At 37.6% G+C, this 24,926-nt stretch overlaps 1 protein-coding gene across 1 annotated transcript; it reads left to right on the plus strand.

The window, feature by feature from the left end:
• The first annotated feature begins 13,566 nt into the window (after positions 1-13,566).
• On the plus strand, positions 13,567-16,921 carry LOC110794188 (uncharacterized). Its single transcript, XM_021999133.2, has 3 exons — positions 13,567-13,972; positions 14,194-14,323; positions 16,292-16,921. The coding sequence occupies exons 1-3, from the start codon at positions 13,637-13,639 to the stop codon at positions 16,513-16,515; spliced, it is 690 nt and encodes a 229-aa protein (XP_021854825.1). The 5' UTR covers positions 13,567-13,636; the 3' UTR covers positions 16,516-16,921.
• The last annotated feature ends 8,005 nt before the right edge of the window (positions 16,922-24,926 follow it).

Below are 24,926 nucleotides of genomic sequence, written 5' to 3' on the forward strand. Positions count from 1 at the left end.
TCATTACGATTATGCATGAGGTTTCAACACAATTCACACCATGAATTTGCTTGTAACCTTTTAGCAACTAATCTAGCTTTGTGTTGTGAACACAATTTCATGTTTGATGGTTTTTATCCTTAAAACAAACTTGCAACCAATAGGTGTGAAACTATTCTTGCAAATCAACAAAATTTCAATTTTGTCATCAAAACATTGAGTACGTTTTATGGTCTCTAACCATTTAAAACATTTGAGTCTATATATGGCCTCTAACCATTTTAGGGAATCTGGGTTTCGTCATAGCTTTCTTACAAGTCACAAACTCATTAATCTACATGATAATAGTTTGACTGCAAGTTGTAGGTTTCTTCACTATCTAATAGAAGAATCGTATAGCTTCAGTGACCTGAACTCCATGCCTACTTGGGTATAGAACATCAAACAATAGAATATCAATAGCCACTTGAAATTCCTTTGAATATTCTTATTCTCTTTGAAGCACTTGTAAAGTCTTCTAAGAGATGTCTATTCTTTAAAGCCACTTCTAAAGTCCTTAAAGAATAAGTTTGGTTTTTCTGAAGCACTTCGAAAAGCCTCCGGAATGTCCCTTTATGTTTGTTGTTCGCCTCGAAGACTTTCGAGGTCTATTTTCTCCCACTTGTCATTTTGGAAACGAATCTCCAAAAGGACATTATTTCGAGCAAACAAACATTATGTTCTCAAAAATTCGTGGTAGAAACAATACCCTTGTGTCTCATTTGAATAAATCACAATGAAACATATATCTATACTTGGGGCCTTAGTTTGTTGAATAACAAACACTAAGCTCCCACTGAGTTTAGGAACTCTTTAGATATATTATGAAAAGATATTTTGAAATTACTTTTCAATAGCTTTGACGAATTTGGTTTAGTTTGGTGGTAGTTGAGCATTTTGTTTTAGAAATTATAGGAAAAGTCTTTATGATCCATCATTGATCGAATCAAGTACTAATTGACTTCGATTATTCCAACTAAGATATGCCATATCTTATGGACCTAGATTGTGAAATTACACCACACAATCATTGATGATCATATTTGGTCTCAAGTAATCATCAACATGATCTAACCTAGATCTTTATGATTTCTTGCCAAGTGGATTTTATACTTCTGAATTTTTGAACTAGCCAAACAGATTCAACTTATATCACTTTTGAGTAAATAAACCTATATTCTCTCAAATCCATGTGAAATAATAAAGTCATAAAACCTTTCTTTAGCTTTGAACTCTATCGTCTAGGCGTTCTAACAATAGTTCATATTCTTTGTTACTTTCAACAAGTAAGACTAGCTTGTCTTAAGTTGATCTAGAAATCAACCAACTTTCAAAAGTCCATTAAAATAGAGCTTGTGAATGTTAACTTGTTGACATGGTCTAAGCAACAATGCCAAAGATTAGTGGAACTCAAATCAAGGGTTTGATTTGAACCTAGTAAAGTTTTTATTTAAAGAGTTGTTTGTTTTAATCAAGCATATTGACTCAAACCGTAAATGACCATTTCATTCAAATAAACAAACAAACAAGCATTGTTTTCGTTCTTCTGAATGTGAGTCTTTCTGTGTTTGGAACAAAATAGCCATTAAGTTCCAGCCTTTGAAAGGACTTAAAACAAACTAGATGACCCTACAACTAATGTAGCATTGCCATGCTTCATTTCCCACTTGTAGGCCATTAGTGTAGCCTAGCTTCCATTGTTTGAGTTATTACCGAAGTAAGAACCTCAAGCGGTATATGATACCAAGGAAGTTTGATTGCTAGGTCACTTTTCTTTAAACATAAATTTATAGGTAGAAACGGAATCGTAAATTCCTTTCATTTGTTCCTCGTTTTCCTATTTCTTGTACCCTTTCTTATAGTCTTAAGAATTGAATTCTTTAGTGTTGACTTTTATACTTTGTTAGACATGTCCAATGTCACCAACAAGGTTCTTTACCATTTTAATTTATGTTGAATATTTTGTTTCAACTAGATGATCTTACCAGAAGCTTCTAAAGTTCTCTAAGCATCGATCTATTCGAATGTCTAGGGACTAGACTCATTCGAGAATTAAATGGACAAAGATATTAGGTTGTTAACCATTGGTAAAGCTGAGCGTATTAAACTCAATGCTTTATGATCTCAAAACTACATTGTATTTTGAATTCACAAGCACCAATTGGTTTGCCATTCGATTTTGATATTCGAAAACAACCATAAAAGTCGCTAAAAGAAACGTACATTTTAAATTGCTCACTTTCTCTCATTTCCGTGAATCGTTCTTGGATTCACTACCAATCGAGGAAATTTACTGTTACCTTTCTAAAAGGATTTATTGCAGTGCAAGATATTTAATTATAAACAATAATTAAAACATACATTGAAGCATGCAAAGTCTAAACATTTATCATGAATAATAACTTGAAAAGCAATCATGCAATTTCAACAAGTTATTAGCATTTTATTCGAATTTATTGTTCCGGCAGGTGTGAATAAAATGATTCCAAGATCCTAAAATCATTGAAGAACTAAGCACAGTTTGTCGACTTAATCCTAAAACATCTTAGGTAAGCAAAAGCCTTTTGCTAATAGTCTAGAAACTACTCTTGGTTGATAGGTACGTCTAAGAACTTATTAGGTAAACCTATCGATTTTGCCACGACATAAAAGGACTCCTTACTTATATCGTTGAGTTTCACCAAAACTAACATGTACTCACAATTATTTGTGTACCTTGCCCCTTTAGGACCAATAAGTAACACCTCGCTGAGCGAAAACTATTACTAGATTGATGTAAAGGATATCCAAGCAAGTGTATATTTTGGCATGGCACCTTTTAACTCAATTTTTAAGTTTGGAACTTAAGGCTCTTACTATGTTGGTTAGATTTTAAGTGAACTAAAATCCTTAATCATGCAACATAATCAAGCTTTTGATCTCATGCATTTTAAGACATATTTAAAAGCAATAAATAACTTAAAACATGCATAAGATAAATGTGATCTAGTATGGCCCGACTTCATCTTGAAGCTTTAACTTCAAAGTCCGTCTTGAAAATCTCCGTGGGAGGCACCATTTTCTTCAAATAGGATAAGCTATAATTAAAACTAATTACAACTATTTGATGGTACGCAGACCATATTTGAATTGAAAAACAACTTTGGTACTTTAGACCAATTACATTCAAATTAATGGTACGCAGACCATATTTTCTATCCTATTTGGGCCATACTAGTCACTTCAAAACCTGCAAAACAGTACATATACAATATATACCATTCACCCATTCATTATCATGAATGGCCCACATAGCTGGTTAGTAAAAACACATTATGCATCACGTAAACATTTGCAACAATTAATCAAGGGCACCAATAATCTACCAATTATTCAGTCCTTATTAATTCTAATCAAGTTGTTTTAACCTTAAGGATTTGTAGACCTAATCAAGAGTTTATGACTAAAAGGGCTCCCACTTAAACCAATAAATTCATATGCTTTACTAATTTTAAACATAAAAATGTATTTCTAGTCTAACCGGAAACATACAAATTTAATTAAAATTTTAAAGCTCATATAAATTTATAATTGAATCCAAAAAGTTTAATTTAATTTCAGTCGTATTTAAATTAATTCATGATTTTAATTTTAGTAAAATAATTAGAATAAATAAAATTTATTATAATTACAATATTCAAAATTAAAATCCAAGAAAATAATTTAAATTATTAATTTTAAAATTAATTAAAATTACGTAAACTGAAAATTTCAAATTAAAATTTCAAAACGATCTAATCGTAACGCAAACACCTCATGCATCGCATGCCCATGGGCCACACGCACACAGCCATCGCTGGCCATGTGCGCGCAGCCCATGCGCTGCGTCGCATAGCTGCTGCTGCTTTCCTTCGCAAGACTCCACGCGAGCTTGTGCTCGTTGCGCGCGCGCCAGCGCTCGATGCACGCGAGCCATCGCTCGCTGCATTTGCTCGCCAGCGCTTGCTGCATGCGAGCCAGGGCTCGCTGTGCGCGCTCGCCAGCGCTCGCTTGATGCGAGCCAGCGCTCGTCAGCGCTCGCTTTGTGCGAGCCAGCGCTCGCTGCGCGAGGCATCGACGCTGGGCGCAGCTCTCGTGGCACGCGAGCTTGCGCTCGCTGCGCGCGCTTGCGCGAGGCAGTGCGCGTTGTGGCGCAGCTCGCTTGCTGCCCACACGCGACTGCCGTGCCTTGCCTTCGCCCATGCCCATTCGTCCATTGCTCATAGCCCACGACACAAGGCAGGGCTGCTGCCTTGTGCTCGTGCACCATGCCCTTGCTCATTGCATTCGTGCCGCATGGGCGACGAGCTCCCTTGCTCGTCGTCACATGCCCGCACTATACAACACCCCTTAAGGGTAACACGTAGCGTCCATTGCTTTGTGCGTGCAAGTTTTACGAACGAATCGCATAAAATTTAAAATTTTATATTTAAAATTAATGACAAATTAATAAATAATATTAATTTCATAATTTTAGGGCGAAAAATCGAAAATTTATTATTCAATTGATTTCCGATTATCATGGATTCAAGCCTAGGTCATAAAAATTTAAAATTTATCATAAATTTACAATTTTTATGGTGGTTTTTAATCATAGGTATCTAATTAAATTATAATTAATTATGAAAATCAAATTAATTCTAAATTATTCTAATTTTCAACAAATTAATCATAATTACAAATTAGATTGCATAATTAACAAGGCTAGGCATTCAAACTTGTTAAACATATACAGTAGGTCAATCAAAAATTCAAGATTTATCAACAAGAATCGCAAATATTTAATTTAACATCTGACAATTTACGAAATTTTGCATTCGAAAAACTAAAACCTTCGAAAAGTCATAGTTAGGCTTCGAATTTGAGAATTCTGGGTTCGGCTGAAAATTATTATTTTTGTCAAAATTTTAGAATGCCTTTTACATGCGGAATTGACACAAAAATCATTCGATTTGGATGAGTAACGAAGAAACTGCCGAAAAACTGCGTACGTATAATTAAATAAACGCAATTTGCAATTAATTAACAATTACGAAAATTAATCACCCCTTTTTGTTAGGTTATGATACATATGACAATTCATAAATCATGCGGAAAAACCATTTAGCCAGGAATACATATTATTTACACATAATCATATAGCATAGTTTAGATGCATACTTTTGTTGCGTGCCTTCCCTAGCTGCGCCCGAACCGAACAAGAACAAGTCTTTAGGACTCCAAGTGTCGTCCCTCCGTAGATAGTCCACAGCACGTCCGGATCCGCCTTAAGATTGACCAACTAGAATCGCCCTTAAGGTACTAATAATTTCGGCACTTTTAGGCAAGGTATGTGACTGAATTTTTTCTCTCAAAAACTCACTTTGAATACTTGAATAATCTGTGTAAATATGTGACCCTAGGCACCTATTTATAGAGTTATGGAAAAGGTTTTGGAATCCTATTAGGATACTAATTTATTTAATTATAATCCTACTAGGACTCTAATTAAATAATCATTATCTAATAGTTTTAGGATTTAATCATATTTCGAATCTCGATTGCTTTAGGATTCCCGCACAAGCATTGCATGAGCACCGTACACCCGCGCAAGCCTTGCGGCCCACGCTAGGCGCACAGCACTCGGCCCACTGCTGTGCTCTCGCGCGCGCGCCCCAGGCCTTGGCTGGGCCTGGCCTTGCGCTGGGCCTGGTCGAGGCTTGGCATGCGATGGTGCGTGTTGGCTCGCTGGGCGATGGCCTGGCTTCGTGCTGGGCCTTCGTCTAGCGGGCCTCGTCCGATGCTAATTCGTACGATACGCTTCCGATTAAATTCCCGATTCCGGAATTCATTTCCGATACGAACAATATTTAATATTTCCGATTCCGGAATCAATTTCCGTTTCGAACAAATATTTAATATTTCCGTTTCCGGAATTATTTTCCGATTCCGATAATATTTCCGATTCTGACAATATTTCCGTTTCCGGCAATATTTCCGATTCCGGCAATATTTCCATTTCCAATAATATTTTCCGATACGTACCATGTTTCCGTTTCCGGCAACATCTACGACTTGGATAATATTTATATTTCCGATACGATCCATATTTCCGTTTCCGGCAATATCATCGTTTCCGGAGTATTCATTTCTTGCCTGTGACGATCTCAGCTCCCACTGAAACCAAGATCCGTCGATTCCGAATATCCATAGATGGAGTATTTAATGCCATTAAATACTTGATCCGTTTACGTACTATTTGTGTGACCCTACGGGTTCAGTCAAGAGTAAGCTGTGGATTAATATCATTAATTCCACTTGAACTGAAGCGGCCTCTAGCTAGGCATTCAGCTCACTTGATCTCACTGAATTATTAACTTGTTAATTAATACTGAACCGCATATATTAGATCTAGCATACATGCATAATTCAATGTTTATTAAGCATTTTATTCAAGTTATGTGTTCCGGCAGGTGTGAATAAAATGATTCCAAGATCCTAAAATCATTGAAGAACTAAGCACAGTTTGTCGACTTAATCCTAAAACATCTTAGGTAAGCAAAAGCCTTTTGCTAATAGTCTAGAAACTATTCTTGGTTGATAGGTACGTCTAAGAACTTATTAGGTAAACCTATCGATTTTGCCACGACATAAAAGGACTCCTTACTTATATCGTTGAGTTTCACCTAAACTAACATGTACTCACAATTATTTGTGTACCTCGCAAATAATAAGAGGCTCTGATACCACTGTCAGGTTATGATACATATGACAATTCATAAATCATGCGGAAACAACCATTAAGCCAGGAATACATATTATTTACACATAATCATTTAGCATAGTTTAGATGCATACTCTTTGTTGCGTGCCTTCCCTAGCTGCGCCCGAACCGAACAAGAACAAGTCTTTAGGACTCCAAGTGTCGTCCCTCCGTAGATAGTCCACAGCACGTCCGGATCCGCCTTAAGATTGACCAACTAGAATCGCCCTTAAGGTACTAATAATTTCGGCACTTTTAGGCAAGGTATGTGACTGAATTTTTCTCTCAAAAACTCACTTTGAATACTTGAAAACCTCGTTCTAAATTGTGAATCCAGGCCACATATTTATAGGGGTATGGAAAGAGAATTGGAATCCTACTAGGATACGAATTAATTAAATTAGAATCCTAGTGGAACTCTTATTTAATTAATTTATCTTTTAGGATTAGGAATTTAATCATTAAACGAATCCTGTACGTTTTAGGTTTCGTATGTGAACACAAACACACACGCACGCACAGCAGCCCACGAGGGGCGCCATGCGCGCGCGCGCACATCCCGAGCAACGCAGCCCACGACTGCCGCAGCCTTGGGCGCGCGCTGGGCCTGCCTTGCGGTGGGCCTGGCGCAGCCTTGGGCTGGCGTGTTGTGGCGCGCGTTTCCCTTGCTGGACGTGGGCCTGGCTTTGTGCTGGGCCTTCGTCTAGCAAGCTCGTCCGATGCTAATTCGTACGACGCGCTTCCGATTAATTTTCCGATTCCGGAATTCATTTCTGATACGAACAATATTTAACATTTCCGATTCCGGAATTAATTTCCGTTTCGAACAAATATTTAATATTTCCGTTTCCGGAATTATTTTCCAATTCCGATAATATTTCCGATTCAGACAATATTTCCGTTTCCGGCAATATTTCCGATTCCGGCAATATTTCTATTTCCGATAATATTTTCCGATACGTACCATGTTTCTGTTTCTGGCAACATCTACGACTTGGATAATATTTATATTTCCGATACGACCCATATTTCCGTTTCCGGCAATATCATCGTTTCCGGAGTATTCTTTTCTTGCCTGTGACGATCTCAGCTCCCACTGAAACCAAGATCCGTCGATTCCGAATATCCATAGATGGAGTATTTAATGCCATTAAATACTTGATCCGTTTACGTACTATTTGTGTGACCCTACGGGTTCAGTCAAGAGTAAGCTGTGGATTAATATCATTAATTCCACTTGAACTGAAGCGGCCTCTAGCTAGGCATTCAGCTCACTTGATCTCACTGAATTATTAACTTGTTAATTAATACTGAACCGCATTTATTAGACTTAACATTGAATGCATACTTGGACCAAGGGCATTATTTCCTTCCGTTTTGGCAAAGCTAGAACTCGAGGTTAGTCATTCACGCGTGCAAAGACACCCACACAATGCACAAATAGCACGTCGTCACACTAACATGGATATGAATGTGACATGCAAAGTCCTCAACCTAAGGTCGGTCTAAGTTTTGTATGATGCAAGTGGTCGGCTTTAGGTGTCAAAAGGGTACTTGACTAAGAGGTAGATCCGGCAACAACTATGCACCTCCTCAAAGTGGAGGTGTTGGTTGGCAGACGACCTCCATACTTGACATCGGGAATGTCAAGTAAATGTCAAGTTTTGGTAGGTGCGGAAATGGTCACACACTTTGGTCAGGAACCGTATGGAGAGTCACCATTTCGGTACCCCCGGGGTTAACCTGAATGTAGGACACATTCATGTTGGGCAAGGTAGAAATTCATTTTTTGCACAAATATGGTTTTCGAAATATGCATGACATGCATAAAAATTGGAAATTGAAAATTGTACTCGAATATTGTATTTGAAAAGATCGTTTTTCGACATTCGTTCTCCAGGTTTGGGAGTGTCCTTCGAAATTCAAAACCATAACTGACTCCCACTCGAAATTTTGTGCAGCATGGGCAACCAGCCACCGGAAGCCATTATGCTGGATGTAGGCAACAGTGTCTGACGCAGGGGCCTGCGCCTGGCGCTGGAGCTGGCATCCAGAACTTGAGCATGGAAGTGGCTTGTTGCTCAAAGCATGCTCGTATAATCGAATTTGAAATCAGAACTCGCCGGCGGAGTCGCCAGAATTGTAAGGGGTATTTTCGTACTCTCTTTTGTATTTTCCCCTACGGGGCTTCTTTTTTTTGATTTCGAGGGAGTCGCCACCAAAAAAATTTAAGGGTCCCGTTTGGAAAGACCAAAGTTGATTCTTTTGTGGATAAGACATTGAATCTTAGAAACGGATGGGTGAGATCCGGGCAAGGGAACGAAGTGCTTATTCCGCGAGCTTTAAAATTTGTATTCGAGCACATGACAAGAAGCATTTTCGAATAACCCTAGGCATGACACTATGTGGGTTGAACTTTGAATTTAGTGTGGGTTATGACAAATATAAAACATATATTTCATCCGGAAAAACCATAAAGCCAGGAATCCAAATTAATTGCCACATAGCCAATTAGCATAATTTAGGATGCATATATTCGAAGCGTGCCTTCCCTAGCTGCTCCCGAACCGAATAAGAACAAGTTTAGGACTCCAATTGTAGTCCCTCCGTAGATAGTCCACAACACGTTCGGATCCGCCTTAGATTCAATTAACTAGAATTTAGCCTAAGGTTTTATGTTATTCGTACTTAATTATTTGGCAAATTATTAAGCTTAGTTTAAACTTAAAACTATATGAATACTTGAAATTGATGTGTATAAATTGTGATTTCCATCAACTATTTATAGGGTAGGATTATCGGAACTAGAAACCTACTAGGATTCAATTTATCTAATTCAATTAGAATTAGACTTAAATTAAATCTTTTGATTTTAGTGTTTAGCTTAACAACTAACTCTGGTAGTTTTAGGAAAATAATATAATCGGCCAAATCCTAAACGCCTAAGGATTCGAAACATGCATGAACACAACGACACGCACGAACAGCCCACGAGGAGCTGTTGTGCGCTCCCTGAGCTCGTCCCAGCAAGCTACCACGCGGCCCATTGCAAGGGCGATGTTGCTGCTGGCCTTGCCTTGCTCACTGGGCCTGGCCTTGCTTCGTGCTCGGCTGGGACTGCTTGCTTGGCGGGCTGCTGCTGCTCGCTTGCTGCGCTTGCGCGGGCTTCGCAAGGCGCGGGCCTAGCTTCGTGCGGGGCCTTGCGTCTAGCAAGCTCGTCCGATGTCCATTTCGTACGTCGCGCTTCCGATTTATTTTTTGATTCCGGAATTCATTTCCGATTCGAACAATATTTAATATTTTCCATTCCGGAATTAATTTCCGTTTCGAAAAAATATTTAATATTTCCGATTCCGGAATTTATTTCCGATTCCGATAATATTTCCGATTCCGACAATATTTCCGTTTTCGGCAATATTTCCGATTTCGGCAATATTTCCATTTCCAATAATATTTTCCGATACGTACCATGTTTCCGTTTCCAGCAATATCTACAACTTGGATAATATTTATATTTCCGATACGATCCATATTTCCGTTTTCGGCAATATCATCGTTTCCGGAGTATTCATAATTTGCCTTTTGACGATTTCAGCTCCCACTGGAACCGAGATCCGTCGATTCCGAATATCCATAAATGGAGTATTTAATTCACTTAAATACTTGATCTGTTCACGTACTATTTGTGTGACCCTACGGGTTCAGTCAAGAGTAAGTTGTGGAATAATATTATTAATTCCACTTGAACTGAAGCGGCCTCTAGCTAGGCATACAGTTCACTTGATCTCACTGAATTAACTTGTATAATTAATTACTACTGAATCGCATTTATTAGACTTAACCTTGAATGCATACTTGGACCAAGGGCATTATTTCCTTCATTTATAACATAGAACCTCTACTTGTATCGTGACCACTTTGCTTTAAAGTTAATTTGAAGGAACCTAAGGTCGGTTTGTCCAAGAAATTATCTTTGTTAAGCGTGATGTAACTTTGCATTTTGTTGGATTTAGCATGCGAGGTGATGAAAGCAATAAACAAGCAAAGCAACATCATAAGAAATAAAGGAATTATTGAAAGTGCGTACAAAACCACATCATCTCAGAGTGAGATGAGTAAAGAGTGCGGAATTGAAATAGCAATAGTAAAGGTACAATATTGAAATGCGATATTGAAATGCGTTATTGAAATGTGCGATATTGAAATGCGTTATTGAAAGGTGCGATATTGAAATTGCGGTATTGAAAGGTGCGATATTGAAATTGCGGTATTGAAATTGAACTATTGTATTTGAGATCCGAACGCCAAACGACTACTTAATAATAAGTGCATCCGACACGGATTCAAGTCTAAAAATCACAACTTTAGGACAAGTTGCTCATCCCAAAAGTGTCTTAGATTTTGTTTATTTAAATTGAACTTTGAATATTGAGTCTTGAGACTTCCGCACGAAGTTGTACCAACCACCTAACAAGGATAATAGTATCATCATCCCATAGGGGAGACACGATTTAGGTGTCTACAATATGAAACTCAATTTAGATTGAATTTTCATTAACACATAAAATTCAACGTCAATTATAATCATTAAACTACTGAATGAGTTTCATAATATACTTATATTTATCGGATTTTTCATGAAATGCCCCTGAGGTTTGTCTTAATGCACCAAATACCCCTAAACTTTCCAAAATGCACCAAATACCCCTAAGGTTTAATATAAATACACAAAATGCCCAAAATGACTATTTTCCGTTAACTCCGTTAACTTATCCGTTAACTTTAACTTTAATTTAATTTAATTTTTCTCTTTTCCTTTTAATTTCTTCTTTTTTCATTTGTTTTTCTCTCTCCCCCCTTCCTTCTTCCCTGTTAAAAATGGCAGCCAATTTTTCTGGGTTGGAAGCACCATGACAGCTCTTCTCTTCCTCACCACCAACACACACCGCCATGCTAACCCCTTCTCTTCCTCACCACCACCACCCCACACCGCCACCGCCACCGCTAGACAAACACATACATCGATTTTCCTCTCTCAAAATCCAGATCCCAAAAAATTGATCCCCAAATCAGTAATGGGGGATTTTAATCAACCATTGTTGCCAGTTGCCTTGACCGTAACGGAGGGGGAAGTGAGGGGAAGGGAAACGACGCCGGCGAGGAAGGCGAAGTGGAGTTTGGTGGCGGCGGCAGTGGGGAATGAGGAAGGTGGGGGAAGTGAGGGGGAGGGAAACGCGGGTTTGGTGGTGGCGACAGCAGTGGGTAAGGTGGGGGAGGGGAGGGAAACGCCGCCGGTGAGGAAGGGGGAGTGGGGTTTGATGGTGGTAGCATGGCGGTGGTGGGGTTTGGTGGTGGCGGCATGGCTGCATTCTCTCTCCTCTAATTCGTTGATTCTGTGAGGATGGAGGTGGTTGCAAGGATGGAGCTATGGTTGGTGTTGATAATGGAGAGAGAGGAATTAGGGGTTTGACATGGTGGTGGTGGGACTTGAGGAGACAGAACAAAGGCAACAACAAGGTTGGAATGGAGAATCCAAATTTTTTTGGGTAATTGGTTTTTTCAGACAATAGTTAATTAATTTAATTAAGGATTAATTAATTTAATTAAGGATTAGTTAATGTAATTAAGGTTAATTAATATAATTAAAGGTTAATTAATATAATTAAGGGTTAATGTTAGGATAAATAAAGAAAACGGTTTATTAAGGGCAAAAATGTAAACATACGCTAACGGGGACTTAACGTCCGTTAGCCTTGTGGGCATTTTGTGTATTTATACTAAATCTCGGGGGTATTTAGTGCATTTTGGAAAGTTTAAGGGTATTTGGTGCATTAACACAAACCTCAGGGGCATTTCATGAAAAATCCGTATATTTATTCCACGATATAATTATTCGAATGATAGGTTAAGGCTTCAATCGATCGGTTTTTAATTCAAAATATTGAAGTTGCAAATTCATGTCTATGATCTACAATTAGTTAGAATATGCATTTATTTTATCAATTTTAGCATAATTACACAAATACTAGGTTTAAGTTGTATTTTCAGAGAATTTGAGGTCTTAAAGCGTCATTCTCTGTAGATTATTGAATTCCAGATGCTAGCCAATTCTAAAAAAAAATATTTGTTGAGTTAGATTGAAGATGAGTTCGATTGAAGATGAATTAGTTGAGTTCGTTGAATTCTCTTCGGGATTCTTCATCTGGGACCAGAAATTGTGCCCAGGAGAGAGAAAACGGTATGCGAAGAAGGTGAGAAGCAGAGGAGAGACATTGAGACAAGATAAATTTTCTGGGCTCAAATTATATCGCATGGGTTGGCACGTGTGATCTTTTGATCCACACATATTATTGTGGACCAGGTCCACACAAGAATTTTCCGTGGCAATGTGGGATACCGGTGTTAATTCGGAGTATATTTATATGGGTACATTCTCCCAAAGTATTCACACTTTGGCGGAAATTGACTTAAGCCAATAAAATGTCCGAACTATCTTCCTATAAAAAATAAAAAATAAAAAATCAAAATCAACCTCTTACATAACTAGGTTTTCGTAAAGAGAGAAATATTCCTATGCATTGTGCAACGGAATAGATTTTTTGTTTTTTTTGGGTTGAAATTCCAAATGAATTCCGGGAAAGAAAAAACCCGTGGACTAGGCCACCCCAGTGAGTAACAAACTGAAGCCCAATTTTAAAGGTATTGCGGTACTGGACTTTTGGCCCACCCCAATGCGTAACAAACTGAAGCCCAATTTAAGCCCAGTACTTTATCCCCAAAAAAGTGGAAAAAGAAAAAACCCTTGTTAAACCCTAACACTCGAGTAGTGACAACGAAGCCCGTACCTATAATTGAAAAATGCAGCAACACTGGTGGCGCACCGCCGGAGACCGGCTGAGAAAGGTGGCAGATTATTATAGAAAGTACCATACAATACAAGCCATACCAAGGGAAGTTTCGGGTCCCCGAATATCGGCCCGAGACAGAGCTCAGGGACGGATCCCTGCCGTCGTCTTCTCCTCCGCCGCAGCAGACTCCACAAAGCAGCTGCTTACAACTGAACAGAAGCAGATTCATTCTATTCTTAGTACGGTGGATCCCGCCTTCTTCTGCTCCACCACCTTCAAGCTTCAAGTTCGGGCCGGGTCCGGGTCTTCAGTACTTCTTCACTCTGGAAATGTTCTCCCCGTCAAGGTTACACCAAATAATCAATATTCCGCATTTTTGTTCACCTTTTTTTTCTTAATTTTCGTGATTAAGTTGATCTCATTAGCCTATTATCTCTTTGAAAATTCATTATTGGGACATTTTGTGGTTTAATTTGGCGTAATTTTGTTGCAATTGATTATTACAATTATAATAAGGTTGTAGTTATGGAATTAGTAATTAGTATGAATTTGTTGTTGTTGGAGCAGCTAGCGAGAGATGAGAAGACAGGGAAGGTGATGAATATGGTATTTGTTTGGGCGGAAGAGGGATCAACGTTGGAGGTAGACGTGCCCATTGTTTTCAAGGGTGAAGATTCTTGTCCTGGCCTTAAGAAAGGTTTGTTCTATCTTCTGGCTTTTTCTCGGCGTATTTGTTTCTGGTTTGATGTTATTCAGAGCTATATTATTCAATATGCATCTAATTGTAGTTTTCTATACCATTACTCTGTACAATTTTTTGACTTGTAGATGGTAATTAAGTACTCCCTATGATGCTAGCCTTGAATTGTCGTCCTATTGATGGAGTGAAGGCTGACAATAGCTTTCCTCACATCTTCATTTGCTTCACTCGGACTCTAGAAGATGGTAGCAAGAACAACTTACTGTATAATTTATATGTGGAACTATGTACTTCAATTGTTAAGAAATGCTAGTCTTTGAGCAGTTGCTTACAATATTAAGCTATGATGCTATGTATGTTGGATTTTTCTATCATAGGATTTTTGCTCTGCCTGTAACAACTTTGGCAAATAACAATGTATGGGTATAGATGAGGTTAGTCTTGCCCATATTTGGGATATCCACTAGGAATGTTTTTGAACATCATTACATGCATGCTCTAATGTGAATATGTGATGGGCGTCAATTCTATTGTGAGCCATCCAAGGTCTGCTCTTTCTTCCCCGGTGAACAAATTTGCTGCTTGCGGATTTTATTACATTTGAAATAGATATCCAGTTTTTAACTTATTCCAATACCAGTTTCATTATAACAAATTAACAATCAAAAGTTCAAAACTAGTGGTCTTGGTTGGAACTTTCCACAAGAAAAGTTTATAAAAATATAAAATTTAGGAGTATGTTTCACGGGAGTTAGCTTTGTATTAAAACTTACGGATTATGTTTTATAAGAAGCTTAATGTTAGATTCTTCTTTTTTCTTTAACATCTTCAAACTGTAGAAATATGCTGTAGGTTTCGTTGTTCTTTTCCCCACCTTAAGGAAATGTAGTTGCATATAATGATTTGATTGTGATGGATGTTGTGAGCTTGTGATATCATTTTGTGCTACATATTGTGGGTAGATACTTATAACTGTTAATTTGCAATCGATCTAGCTCTGTAGATCTTGTTAGAATCTTTCATCATTCCTTATACAAGGGGTAGGCTCATTCTCTGCCTGTGTGCTCGTCTAGACATCTGTACTAGACGAGCAGGACAGTTGTTGGTTATGTTTGAAATTTAACAAGTTTGTATAAAATTGTTAAGAATTCAAATAAGACAAGCTCTATCAATTATCAGCGTGCCTGCTTGTGTTAATTTGTCTGTCTTCTCGGAACAAAGAAGACTTCATATAAGAAGTGAATAAGTCGTAAACACAGTGCATTTATTTGTCTGATATCCTCTAGTGGTGCACTGTTTGTGATCTCTTACTTGTTCAGCAGTATTTGCTATCTGGCCTCCCTTCAGCTATAGTAAGTCCAGATTTCCTGGCTGAGCAACTGTTGCTGCTAAATTGTTCTATACCTGTTCAATTGTAGAGTCTCACCCCTTCCTCTCTATCCCCTGGGCTGTGAGCGGTGTTTGGGCCATCTTGTGAGTAAAATTTCTGTGGCTCAATATATTTCTGCTCTTACACGAGCGAAATTAGTTTTTCAAGGATACTGTGTAAACGTTTTACTGCAAATAAGTTCATTGCCAGTTGGTTTTGTATGGGCTAAGATGTCTCAATTGAAGCTGAAGGGAGGAATGTCTATTTTTGGGCACGTGTGCCAGGGCATTGGGGATTGAGGAAGTAACAATTGGCGCGATGTGTTCAAACTTCAAAGAATCAGATACTAATTGCTGTTTCTCAGAATTGGAAGTTTCTGAGCCGTCGAATGTAGTACACACCCTTGGATTTGTATTAGGTTAATGACTCTTTGTTGTTGTTAAATGAGTTATTTCCTTGTTTGAAGCATTATTCTACCTGGATACAAAGTGCACCGTAGTCCTTTTGCTCATTGTTTTGTTTTCTGCTAATATCCTTTTGCTGATTTTATTCTATCGGGATACAGACAGTACATAATTACTTCTCGTGCTATGCAGGAGGACAGCTGAATACCATAAGAAAGAACCTGAAGTATCTATGCCCAACAGAATGCATCCCTCAAAAGATCGAAGTGGACATAAGCAATTTGGAAGTAGGAGACCGGATATTTATGAAGGATATTCAGGTTGATCCGTCATTGAAGCTTTTAAGTGGGAATGATACTAAACCTATCTGCAAGATTGTGGCTTCAGATGTTGATAGTTCACCTCTGGAAACCTAATGTTGTAAGTGTAATGATTCTTCCTTGTTTTGACTCAATCTTTAAGAACCAATTCATGATGAAAGCAGCTTCACTTTGTGGGGGTCTGAAGAAATATGGCAATTTTTGATGGGTAGGCTGTACTGCAAACTTAGAGAGAGAGTATGTGTTTGAAAACTATTAGGTGTATTCGGGTGTACCGTGCAGTCGTGCAACCACATTTTCTCCTCGGGAAAAAGTGTGAGAGTACGCGGTACACCCAGGTGCATCTAATATGCTATGGGGGGAGGGTTCATTGGTGACTCCGGAAAGCTGCTACAAAAAAATGCACCCCTTGTATAACATCTGAACCCGTGCACTATAACATGGACAATCTATTGTAATCCATCCTTAATTTATATGGAGTAGCAGTTATTCTTTTCCTCTGTTCTGTGGCTTTGAAGATTGCACCTTTGTTAATTTTTTTACCCTTTTCGGGTTTGTTACTCGGTAGTCGGTAGGGTCATAGGGTTGTGGCTTTCAGGTGTAGTTTGTAAACGGAGGAAAGTTCACAAAGCTAGCAAGTAGACATTTCTGGCCCTCACAATTCGATTTTTAAGTGTGAATCGTTTATCCCCTAAATCCTAAAAAGTATAGAAGATGTGAAATTAGTTTACCTCGAGGTAGTTTTTTGTTTATGTTTTGACATATCACTTGGGTAGGTTACGTTCCCATTTGTAGAAATTACGATAGTTAATTATGTATTTCATAGAAGGGACATTAATGAACTTTTGTGCATTTTTAACATGCATAGTTGTCTCTCTATTTGCAAATCGAAACTTCCTAGTAAGTAGAACACTCCTTTAATAGGGTACTAGACATCTTTTGTTCAATTATGTGCAAATTCATATTTTTTTTTCAGGATCTTATACAAAGTCGAGCGTGCAATTTGACTATTTGAGAAATTGGAATGCTTTCATTACATGTGTTCTATTGACTTGATTTGTACCTGTGTTTAGACTCTGAACTTAGCTAAACCTATTATAACTTATTGTGGTTGTCGATTGTACAAAGGGCAACTTGTATTTTTCCTAAAATAAATAGGGTTTTGAATAGAGTACGGAGTATGTCGACCGGCAATGCGAGGTCGTTTAGATCATCTCTCGTTCACAAGTTCTGGAGAACAGGCACTATCATGTTGTAGTTTAAGTGAAGAGACACAATCGTAATGTGTGATGGAGGGATTCCATGGTGTTGCTAGGGCATTACAAAATGATTTGTACCAAGTGATTTGGCCTACCTTCCAACGACAAGGTTGTGGTCCATTCCCCACTAGGGGGAGGGTTTGCTTTATCATCTCCCTGCTCTCAAAGTGTTTAGCCCGCTAACTAGCATAGGGTTGCTTTTAAAGTGTCTAGCCCGCTAACTTGCCTAGGGTTACTCTCGAAGCATTTAGCTCGCTAACTTGCATAGGTTCCTTTCAAAGCGTCTAGCCCGCTAACTTGCATATGGTTGTTTTCAAAACGTCTAGCCCGCTAACTTGCATATGGCACTACTCCCTCCGTCCCTTAATACTTGCACCGCTTCTATAAATGAAATTTTTTACCACTATTATATTATTTCTCACATTTACCTACTAACTCAACTACACCCCTACTCCCTACGAAAAATCATTTAAAAATTCACACCTCTCACTCACCATTGCTCACCCCTTACACATTTCCTACTAAATATATTAAGAAAATACTTCACTATCAACTAACACCCATTAAATTAATAAGTCAATTTAAGTGTCAAATTCCGCACCGGTCAAACCGGTGCGAGTATTAAGGGACGGAGGGAAGTATAAGATATTTCAGCCTTATAGGATCCTTCATCTTACTTTATACAAAAGAGAGGGTTATCATCGTTTAGTTGAGTGAGGTATTAAGAAATTACAGAAAGGTGACTTAGGGTTTTCATAATTATATCAAGGGTTAAAATTTTATTTCTTAATTATGCGAGCACCGTGCATAAGAATAATTTCTTGATATATCTGGCCCCCTAAATGATAAATTGATAACAGTCCAGAAAGAAATATTTAAATTGGGTTATGATTATATGTCAATTTTTTAAGATAAGTTTTAGGAAATGATGTTGTGGAATTACTATATAAAAAAAAAAGTTGACTAAAATAACATTAAAATTTTGCTACCAAGAGTAACACATTTTTTTCAATCTATTAAAGGAGTATGCTTTGTAAAACACATGGTGACCTAGCGTCTAGCGAAGCACGGAATATTTCGAGATTGTTTTTGGGATATAAATAAATAATCTTTTGAGATTTGACATGTGAAATTGTGAAGGTTCCACATTTGTTTTTAGAAAGTACTTCGAAATGATTTTTGTCCACTCTCAAAGTTACACGTATTATTGTATATATCCTTCAAATATCTTTCTATGTGAAAATTTTAAGAAGTTGGTGGCTCATTTCTCTTATTTGTTGTTTGACTTTGTAAATCATTACTCGTACGAAATACTTCAATCTAAGTAGAATCATTCAAATGGCGAGACATTTACATTCTTTGAACTTTCAAGCATTGTACTTGTTGACCGCGCTAGCAACATCAATTTTACTCATATAAAGGATTGAGGGGTTTGTTATTCATAACCAAGGTTGTAACTTGAACATCAAATATATTGAATTAATCTTTTTTCTGATAGAAATATCACCCATAATTTTATGTTACGAATGTTTGATATTGGTCATGTTTAGCGAGTAGCGGTTAGTTGTTAGTTAGTTTGACTATCTGTTAGATGTTAGTTGTTGGTATTATCTGGTTTGACTAACTGGTTGAATTAGTTGCTTGTGTAAAGTGTTTGGTAAATTAGTTGTTAGATGTTAGTTTTTCTAATGTGAAAAATGACATTTAACGACATTGACATCAAATGATGTAGGTAAATAAGAGTTGTAATTTTATTCAATAATAGGACAAAGTTGTCATTTTACACCACTTCTTGTCTTCTTCAAACCTCTAATTGAAAAAGTGGAATATCAAAACTCTTTGCAAACCTCTCTTAATCAAACACTCCCATTAGTTTTTTTAAATGGTCAAACTATAATTCACCCAAATAACTCATTTTCTCCAAATTTTTCATAACCATCCCCATGCTTTCAACTACTTTTTGCTTCTTATTACAAGTACTAATATGGAGCCTATTTTAGGTTAACATTTTTCAAAGGTGCTTCCTTTTTTTTTTACAATCCCCAAATTTAAATGAATTCATAAATTATAAGGTGTGCCCTAATTAATTAAAGGTTTGTTTTGTTTCAACGGAAAATATTTTTAAAGGAAAATGATTTTTACAAGAAACAATTTTCAAGGGAAAATAGCAAGGGGAATTAGTTTTTATTTGTTTGTTTCCTTGTAAGAAAAGTTATGAAGAAAAAGAAAATAGAAGTGGAAAGGACTCAAGGAGACATGAGTGGAAGGAGAGAAAAAATAATTGAGGATATTAAGGGTATACTCGTAATTGTACTATTGTATCATATGGGTCTCAGGTACCCGTATTAGGGTAAGCCGTATCATTATATTCACATGGTATCAAGAGCGTAGGTTTTTCTTTAGATCCAACAACCCTAAATCTGATGTAAGGGAAAAGGAAGAAAATGTGAAATTCCTTCTTTTCAAAAGGAATTTTAATTTCCCCCTTTATGAAATGCCCATAACAAAAAAAATGAAAAATTATTTCTCGCAAATGTGTTTTCTTTCAAAACAAACGAAACATAAATGAGGTCCAGTAGGCTCAGATTGGACATAAAGTAACGGGTTGAAAGTTGAAATCCCGGCCATTACTTCATAATTCAAACATGGATTGTCTTTTTATTGGTGGTGTTGTTTGCTTGACCTTATTAAGCTAATTCACTTGCATTCTTCAGCTCAGGGGTGGACCTATGAAGCCCTCGAGGGGTTTATAGGGACCCCCATTATTTTCAAAAAAAAAGTTAAACTGATTTTGAGGTAATTAATTGCACTTAAATAGTAAACATATATATGATTAACTTACACTAATCTTAATAAAATACCTCTAGCATGATGGTTGGTGGACAAATATTTCACCTAGGCCACCTGAGGTCGAATATCCTTAATGGACATTTTAAGATTGTTTTTTTACATTTTAAGATTGTTTTTTTAAAAATTATTTTATCTTTTACTTGTTGTTTGTTGATCCTCTAAATTCTTCATGCTTTGTTTTTATTCTGTCCTTTTCCCTTTATAAGTCATTTTGTCTTATCACTTTTTATTTTTTGTTTTGTTTTTTCTATAATTATACAAGATATAATTTGATTTACAAAAACACAAAAAAAGTGTAGTTTATTTTTTCTTCAAAAATATTTTTTAATTTCCATAAGATATGTTTCTAGTAATGTATATTTATACTCCACTTTTATAAACTTATTGTTGCATGTTACCTTGAACTTTTTAGAGGTCTAATTAATTACTTCGTAAATAGGATTATAATGCCCCGACCACAAGGGTTGAGAATGATGTTCATTTTTCTTTTTATTAGTGTTTGTGTGTGCTATTTGTTCGGAGATAGTTATTGTAATAAAGTAATTCTCCTTCAAAGTATGAAAAACTCGTTTTCCATTTTAAATTGATATCGCACCAAGTTATTGTTATAATTTGGGCTATTGTTATGGAAATCCAAAATTAAAGTTCATAAATTCTCCACATATTTTATTACGATGTTTATAATATTTACTATTTACCTTTCAACTTTAAACCACTAAAAGTAAAACAAATCATAAATAATTTTGGACCCCATAGATTAATTTCTGGGTCCGCCCCTGCTTCAGCTCCTGAGTCACGAAGGAATGCCACAGTCAAACTATTGAATGTTTATTAAGCTTAATTGTGCTTAACTAAAGATTTAATTAAGCGTAAAAACAACGGCAACCAACTTGTATTTTCACATGGTCATCTCTTAATAAGTCAAACTCCTTTTACTTACTCTTGTCAACTCATATTATACTGAATCTTATTGCTCCATACCCTACATGTCTACATATCATCACTTATCAACAAGGTCAACCCTAATTTCACTTATTATTTTTATTAATCAATAATCCTAATCTTAAATTGTACGGACTACAACTAATAGTTAATTATACGAAATTTAGTATATTTTTTTCTTCGTGAGGCTTGGGTTGATTCTTATTCAGCAAGCTACGAGGGAATTTCTAATATCTCTATCGCACAAATGAACAAGTAAATGTTAACCTATATGTTTTTAGAGAGCATGATGTGTATTATGCTCCCAAAAATAACGTACAATCTGATGCAATATAAACGAAAATGATAAATATGTCGTTTTGTTAAGAGGCTTACTATTTACCGTCCCATATTTCTCAAAATCGCCCCATTCATTTACCTATATACCTCCTTTATTTACCCCCGCTCATTCAACATTTACCATCTTTGTTTACTCTCTTACCTTCCCGCCCCAAATCTAGCCACCACCGCCAGCCACCACCTCTGACCACCATCGCTAACCACTAGCTCCGGCCACCACCGCCACCATCACGTCGTAGGCGACAGAATGGTCGAGTCTTAACAAGAGTGTTTTTTTTTGTCCGGATTTCTTTTAGAAACTTATGCATTTTTAGCTTGTACCATGGTACAAGCTTATGAATTTTAAGCTTGTACCATGGTACAAGCTTATGAGTTTTTAGCTTTGACCATGGTATGAACTTATGCAGTTTAAGCTTGTACCATGGAATGAGCTAAAAATTCATAAGCTTGTACCATGGTACAAGCTAAATATTCATAAGTCTATATTATTTAAGGTTTTGATTTGTTGTTGCATTTGATTTAATGTAACCGGAAAAAAAAAATAGACTTGTGAATTTTTAGCTTCTTCCATGGTAAGGGCTTATAAATTTTAAGCTCCTTCCGTGGTACAAGCTTACATTGCATAAGTCAATACCATGGTCGAAGCTAAAAACTCATAAGTCTGTACCATGGTACAAGCTTAAAATTCATAAGCCTGTACCATGGTACAAACTAAAAAAGCATAAGTTTCTAAAAAAAAATCCAGATAAAAATAAAAATCCTCTTGTGAAGACTCGGTCATTTTGTCACCTACGACGTGGTAGTGGTGGCCGGAGGTAGTGGCCGGCGATGGTGGCCGGAGGTAGTGGCCGGCGATGGTGGCTGGAGGTGGTGGCCGGCGATGGTGGGAGATAATTGGAAAGTAAGATTAAGTACGAGTACTAATGGAAAATAAGGGAAAATAGTGGGGCGGTTTTGAGTAATATGGGGCGGCTTTTAGCGCTCCGCTTTGTTAAATAGAACATGAAACATGAAAATGACTTACCAAAATGGCAACAAACATCAGGAAAGCTAACTATGGAAGATGATCGAACAATATATCCAGATAATCTGTTATCCATCAAGCAAGGGTGTTTAGGTTTGTCTGTCGTTAGACCCCTTTCTGGTATATTTGACTTACGAAAAGTAATACTTCGTAAAAGCGAATGTGCAAAGTGACAAATCACAAATGTCAGAATCAATACTGGGAGTGATGGATAGCTCAGTTGGTTAGAGCTTCCATCCCGATTTCAGGTGATCCTAGGATCGATTCTCATCTCCGCCTCCGTGTCTCATTTACACCAAAAAAAACAAATGTCCGAATTAGTTTCCAATCTTCCATGCATATACTAAAGAGAGAATGAGTCATGATGATATCAAAAATCTAACAGTTGCTATGCGTGTTATTTTATTTTAAACAACTCGTTCTTAGAAACATACTCATATGTTCTTTTTGAAGTACTTCATGTTAGCTAAATAAGTAATTGGAACGACTTAACTGGATGTTGCGTAATACGAACTGAAACGATTGTCGTGCCGTGGCCGGACCACTGCTCTAAAAGACAATTCCGCGCTACCTCCGATGCAGTAGAACGCTTGCGGTTGCCCTCCAGGGTTTACACGACACCGAGAATTATGACGTGATTAATGGAGCAGTTTCCAAAGTTAGTGGGTTGAAACCCACCCCACGCCCGCGAACCGCATTCTCCAAGTACCAAGTACCAAGTACCAAGTACCAAGTACCAAGTACCAAGGCCCATGGCCCATGGCCCACGGCCCTCGCCCGAGCCCGGCCCGGCGCGCGCGCGCTTGTGTGTGTTGTGACCACCCATGCCACTCACATGCTTTCTTAAACAAATGTTTCCCTCAAACCCCCAAATATAAACATTGAATATGGTTTGTGTTTTTCCCATGTGGGACTTTTCATATTCCCTCATTTTCCCACTCATTTTCTTTTGTTTTCTCACTAGGATTTCCAACAATCCCCCACAGGTCCGAAGATGAGAAGAAAAAGAAAGAAGTAAAAGAATTGAATTTCTGGGCAAAACAAACAATTGAATAGGTGTCAATGTCTTGCGACTTGAATTGACACTTAGTGACATTCAAGCTAGAATCTCTTTCCTACCAAGTGACTTTCGTATTGAACTTAATAGGGGGTTAGAAACTCATTACTCAAAGCACACAATTGAACATGTATGATATTCTGAATCTCCGCCAATAAAAGTGACGCATTATACTGGCCATACGTCCATAACCTGGATGCTCATAGGTGCTCTAGAGAATAGCCCATGCAATTCTCATAGGAAGCGGCCTCACTTCCACACCTAAGTAGGTGAATCCCATCAAGTGTGAGCTTACCTTACACCACCAAAAGTATGGATATGGGTTCATTAAGAGCCGTATGCTCAACCTCGTTCAATAATTGCAAGCACATCATAAACATCTAAGGGATGGACAGAAAATAAAATTTGTGCTTCTGAATTATTACATAATGTTCCCCTTTGAACTCATGGTGAGTAGGAGTTCATTACCTTACAATTCATCCAATGGGCCTCAAGCCCATCCCCTCCGACGTTTCCAAAACTAGTTTCTTACATAGGCCTTTCGTTAACGGATCCGCGATGTTCTTTTCGGACTTGACATAGTCCAGTGATATCACTCCACTTGACAGCAATTCTTTGACAGCCTTGTGCCTCAAACGAATGTGTCTTTTCTTTCCATTGTAGGCTTGGTTGTTTGCCACGGCAATAGCAGATTGCGAATCACAATGAAGTGCAACTGAAGGAGCTGGCTTCCCCCACAGTGGAATATCTGCAAGCACGTTCCTCAACCATTCTGCCTCTTGACCTGCCAATTCAAGAGCAATAAACTCAGATTCCATAGTAGACATAGCAGTACAAGATTGCTTACAGGATTTCCAAGAGACAGCTCCACCCCCTAGGGTGAAGACATAACCACTAGTGGAGTTGACTTCATCATTTCCGGATACCCAGTTGGCATCACAATAACCCTCCAATGCTCCTGGAAATTTGGAGTAGTGCAATCCCCAATCCATGGTACCCCTTAGGTACCTAAGCAATTGCCTTAACGCACCCCAAT

This window comes from Spinacia oleracea, chromosome 3 (genome assembly GCF_020520425.1).
Source record: "Spinacia oleracea cultivar Varoflay chromosome 3, BTI_SOV_V1, whole genome shotgun sequence".
Lineage (NCBI taxonomy): Eukaryota > Viridiplantae > Streptophyta > Magnoliopsida > Caryophyllales > Amaranthaceae > Spinacia > Spinacia oleracea.

What these genes read in the sequence shown, in the direction of transcription:
- LOC110794188 (XM_021999133.2), top strand. Translation starts at nt 13,637, where the DNA reads ATGCAGCAACACTGGTGGCGCACCGCCGGAGACCGGCTGAGAAAGGTG. An exon ending in GAAATGTTCTCCCCGTCAAG is followed by an intron (nt 13,973 to 14,193) that starts GTTACACCAAAT and finishes TTGTTGGAGCAG; the next exon opens with CTAGCGAGAGATGAGAAGAC. An exon ending in TTGTCCTGGCCTTAAGAAAG is followed by an intron (nt 14,324 to 16,291) that starts GTTTGTTCTATC and finishes CGTGCTATGCAG; the next exon opens with GAGGACAGCTGAATACCATA.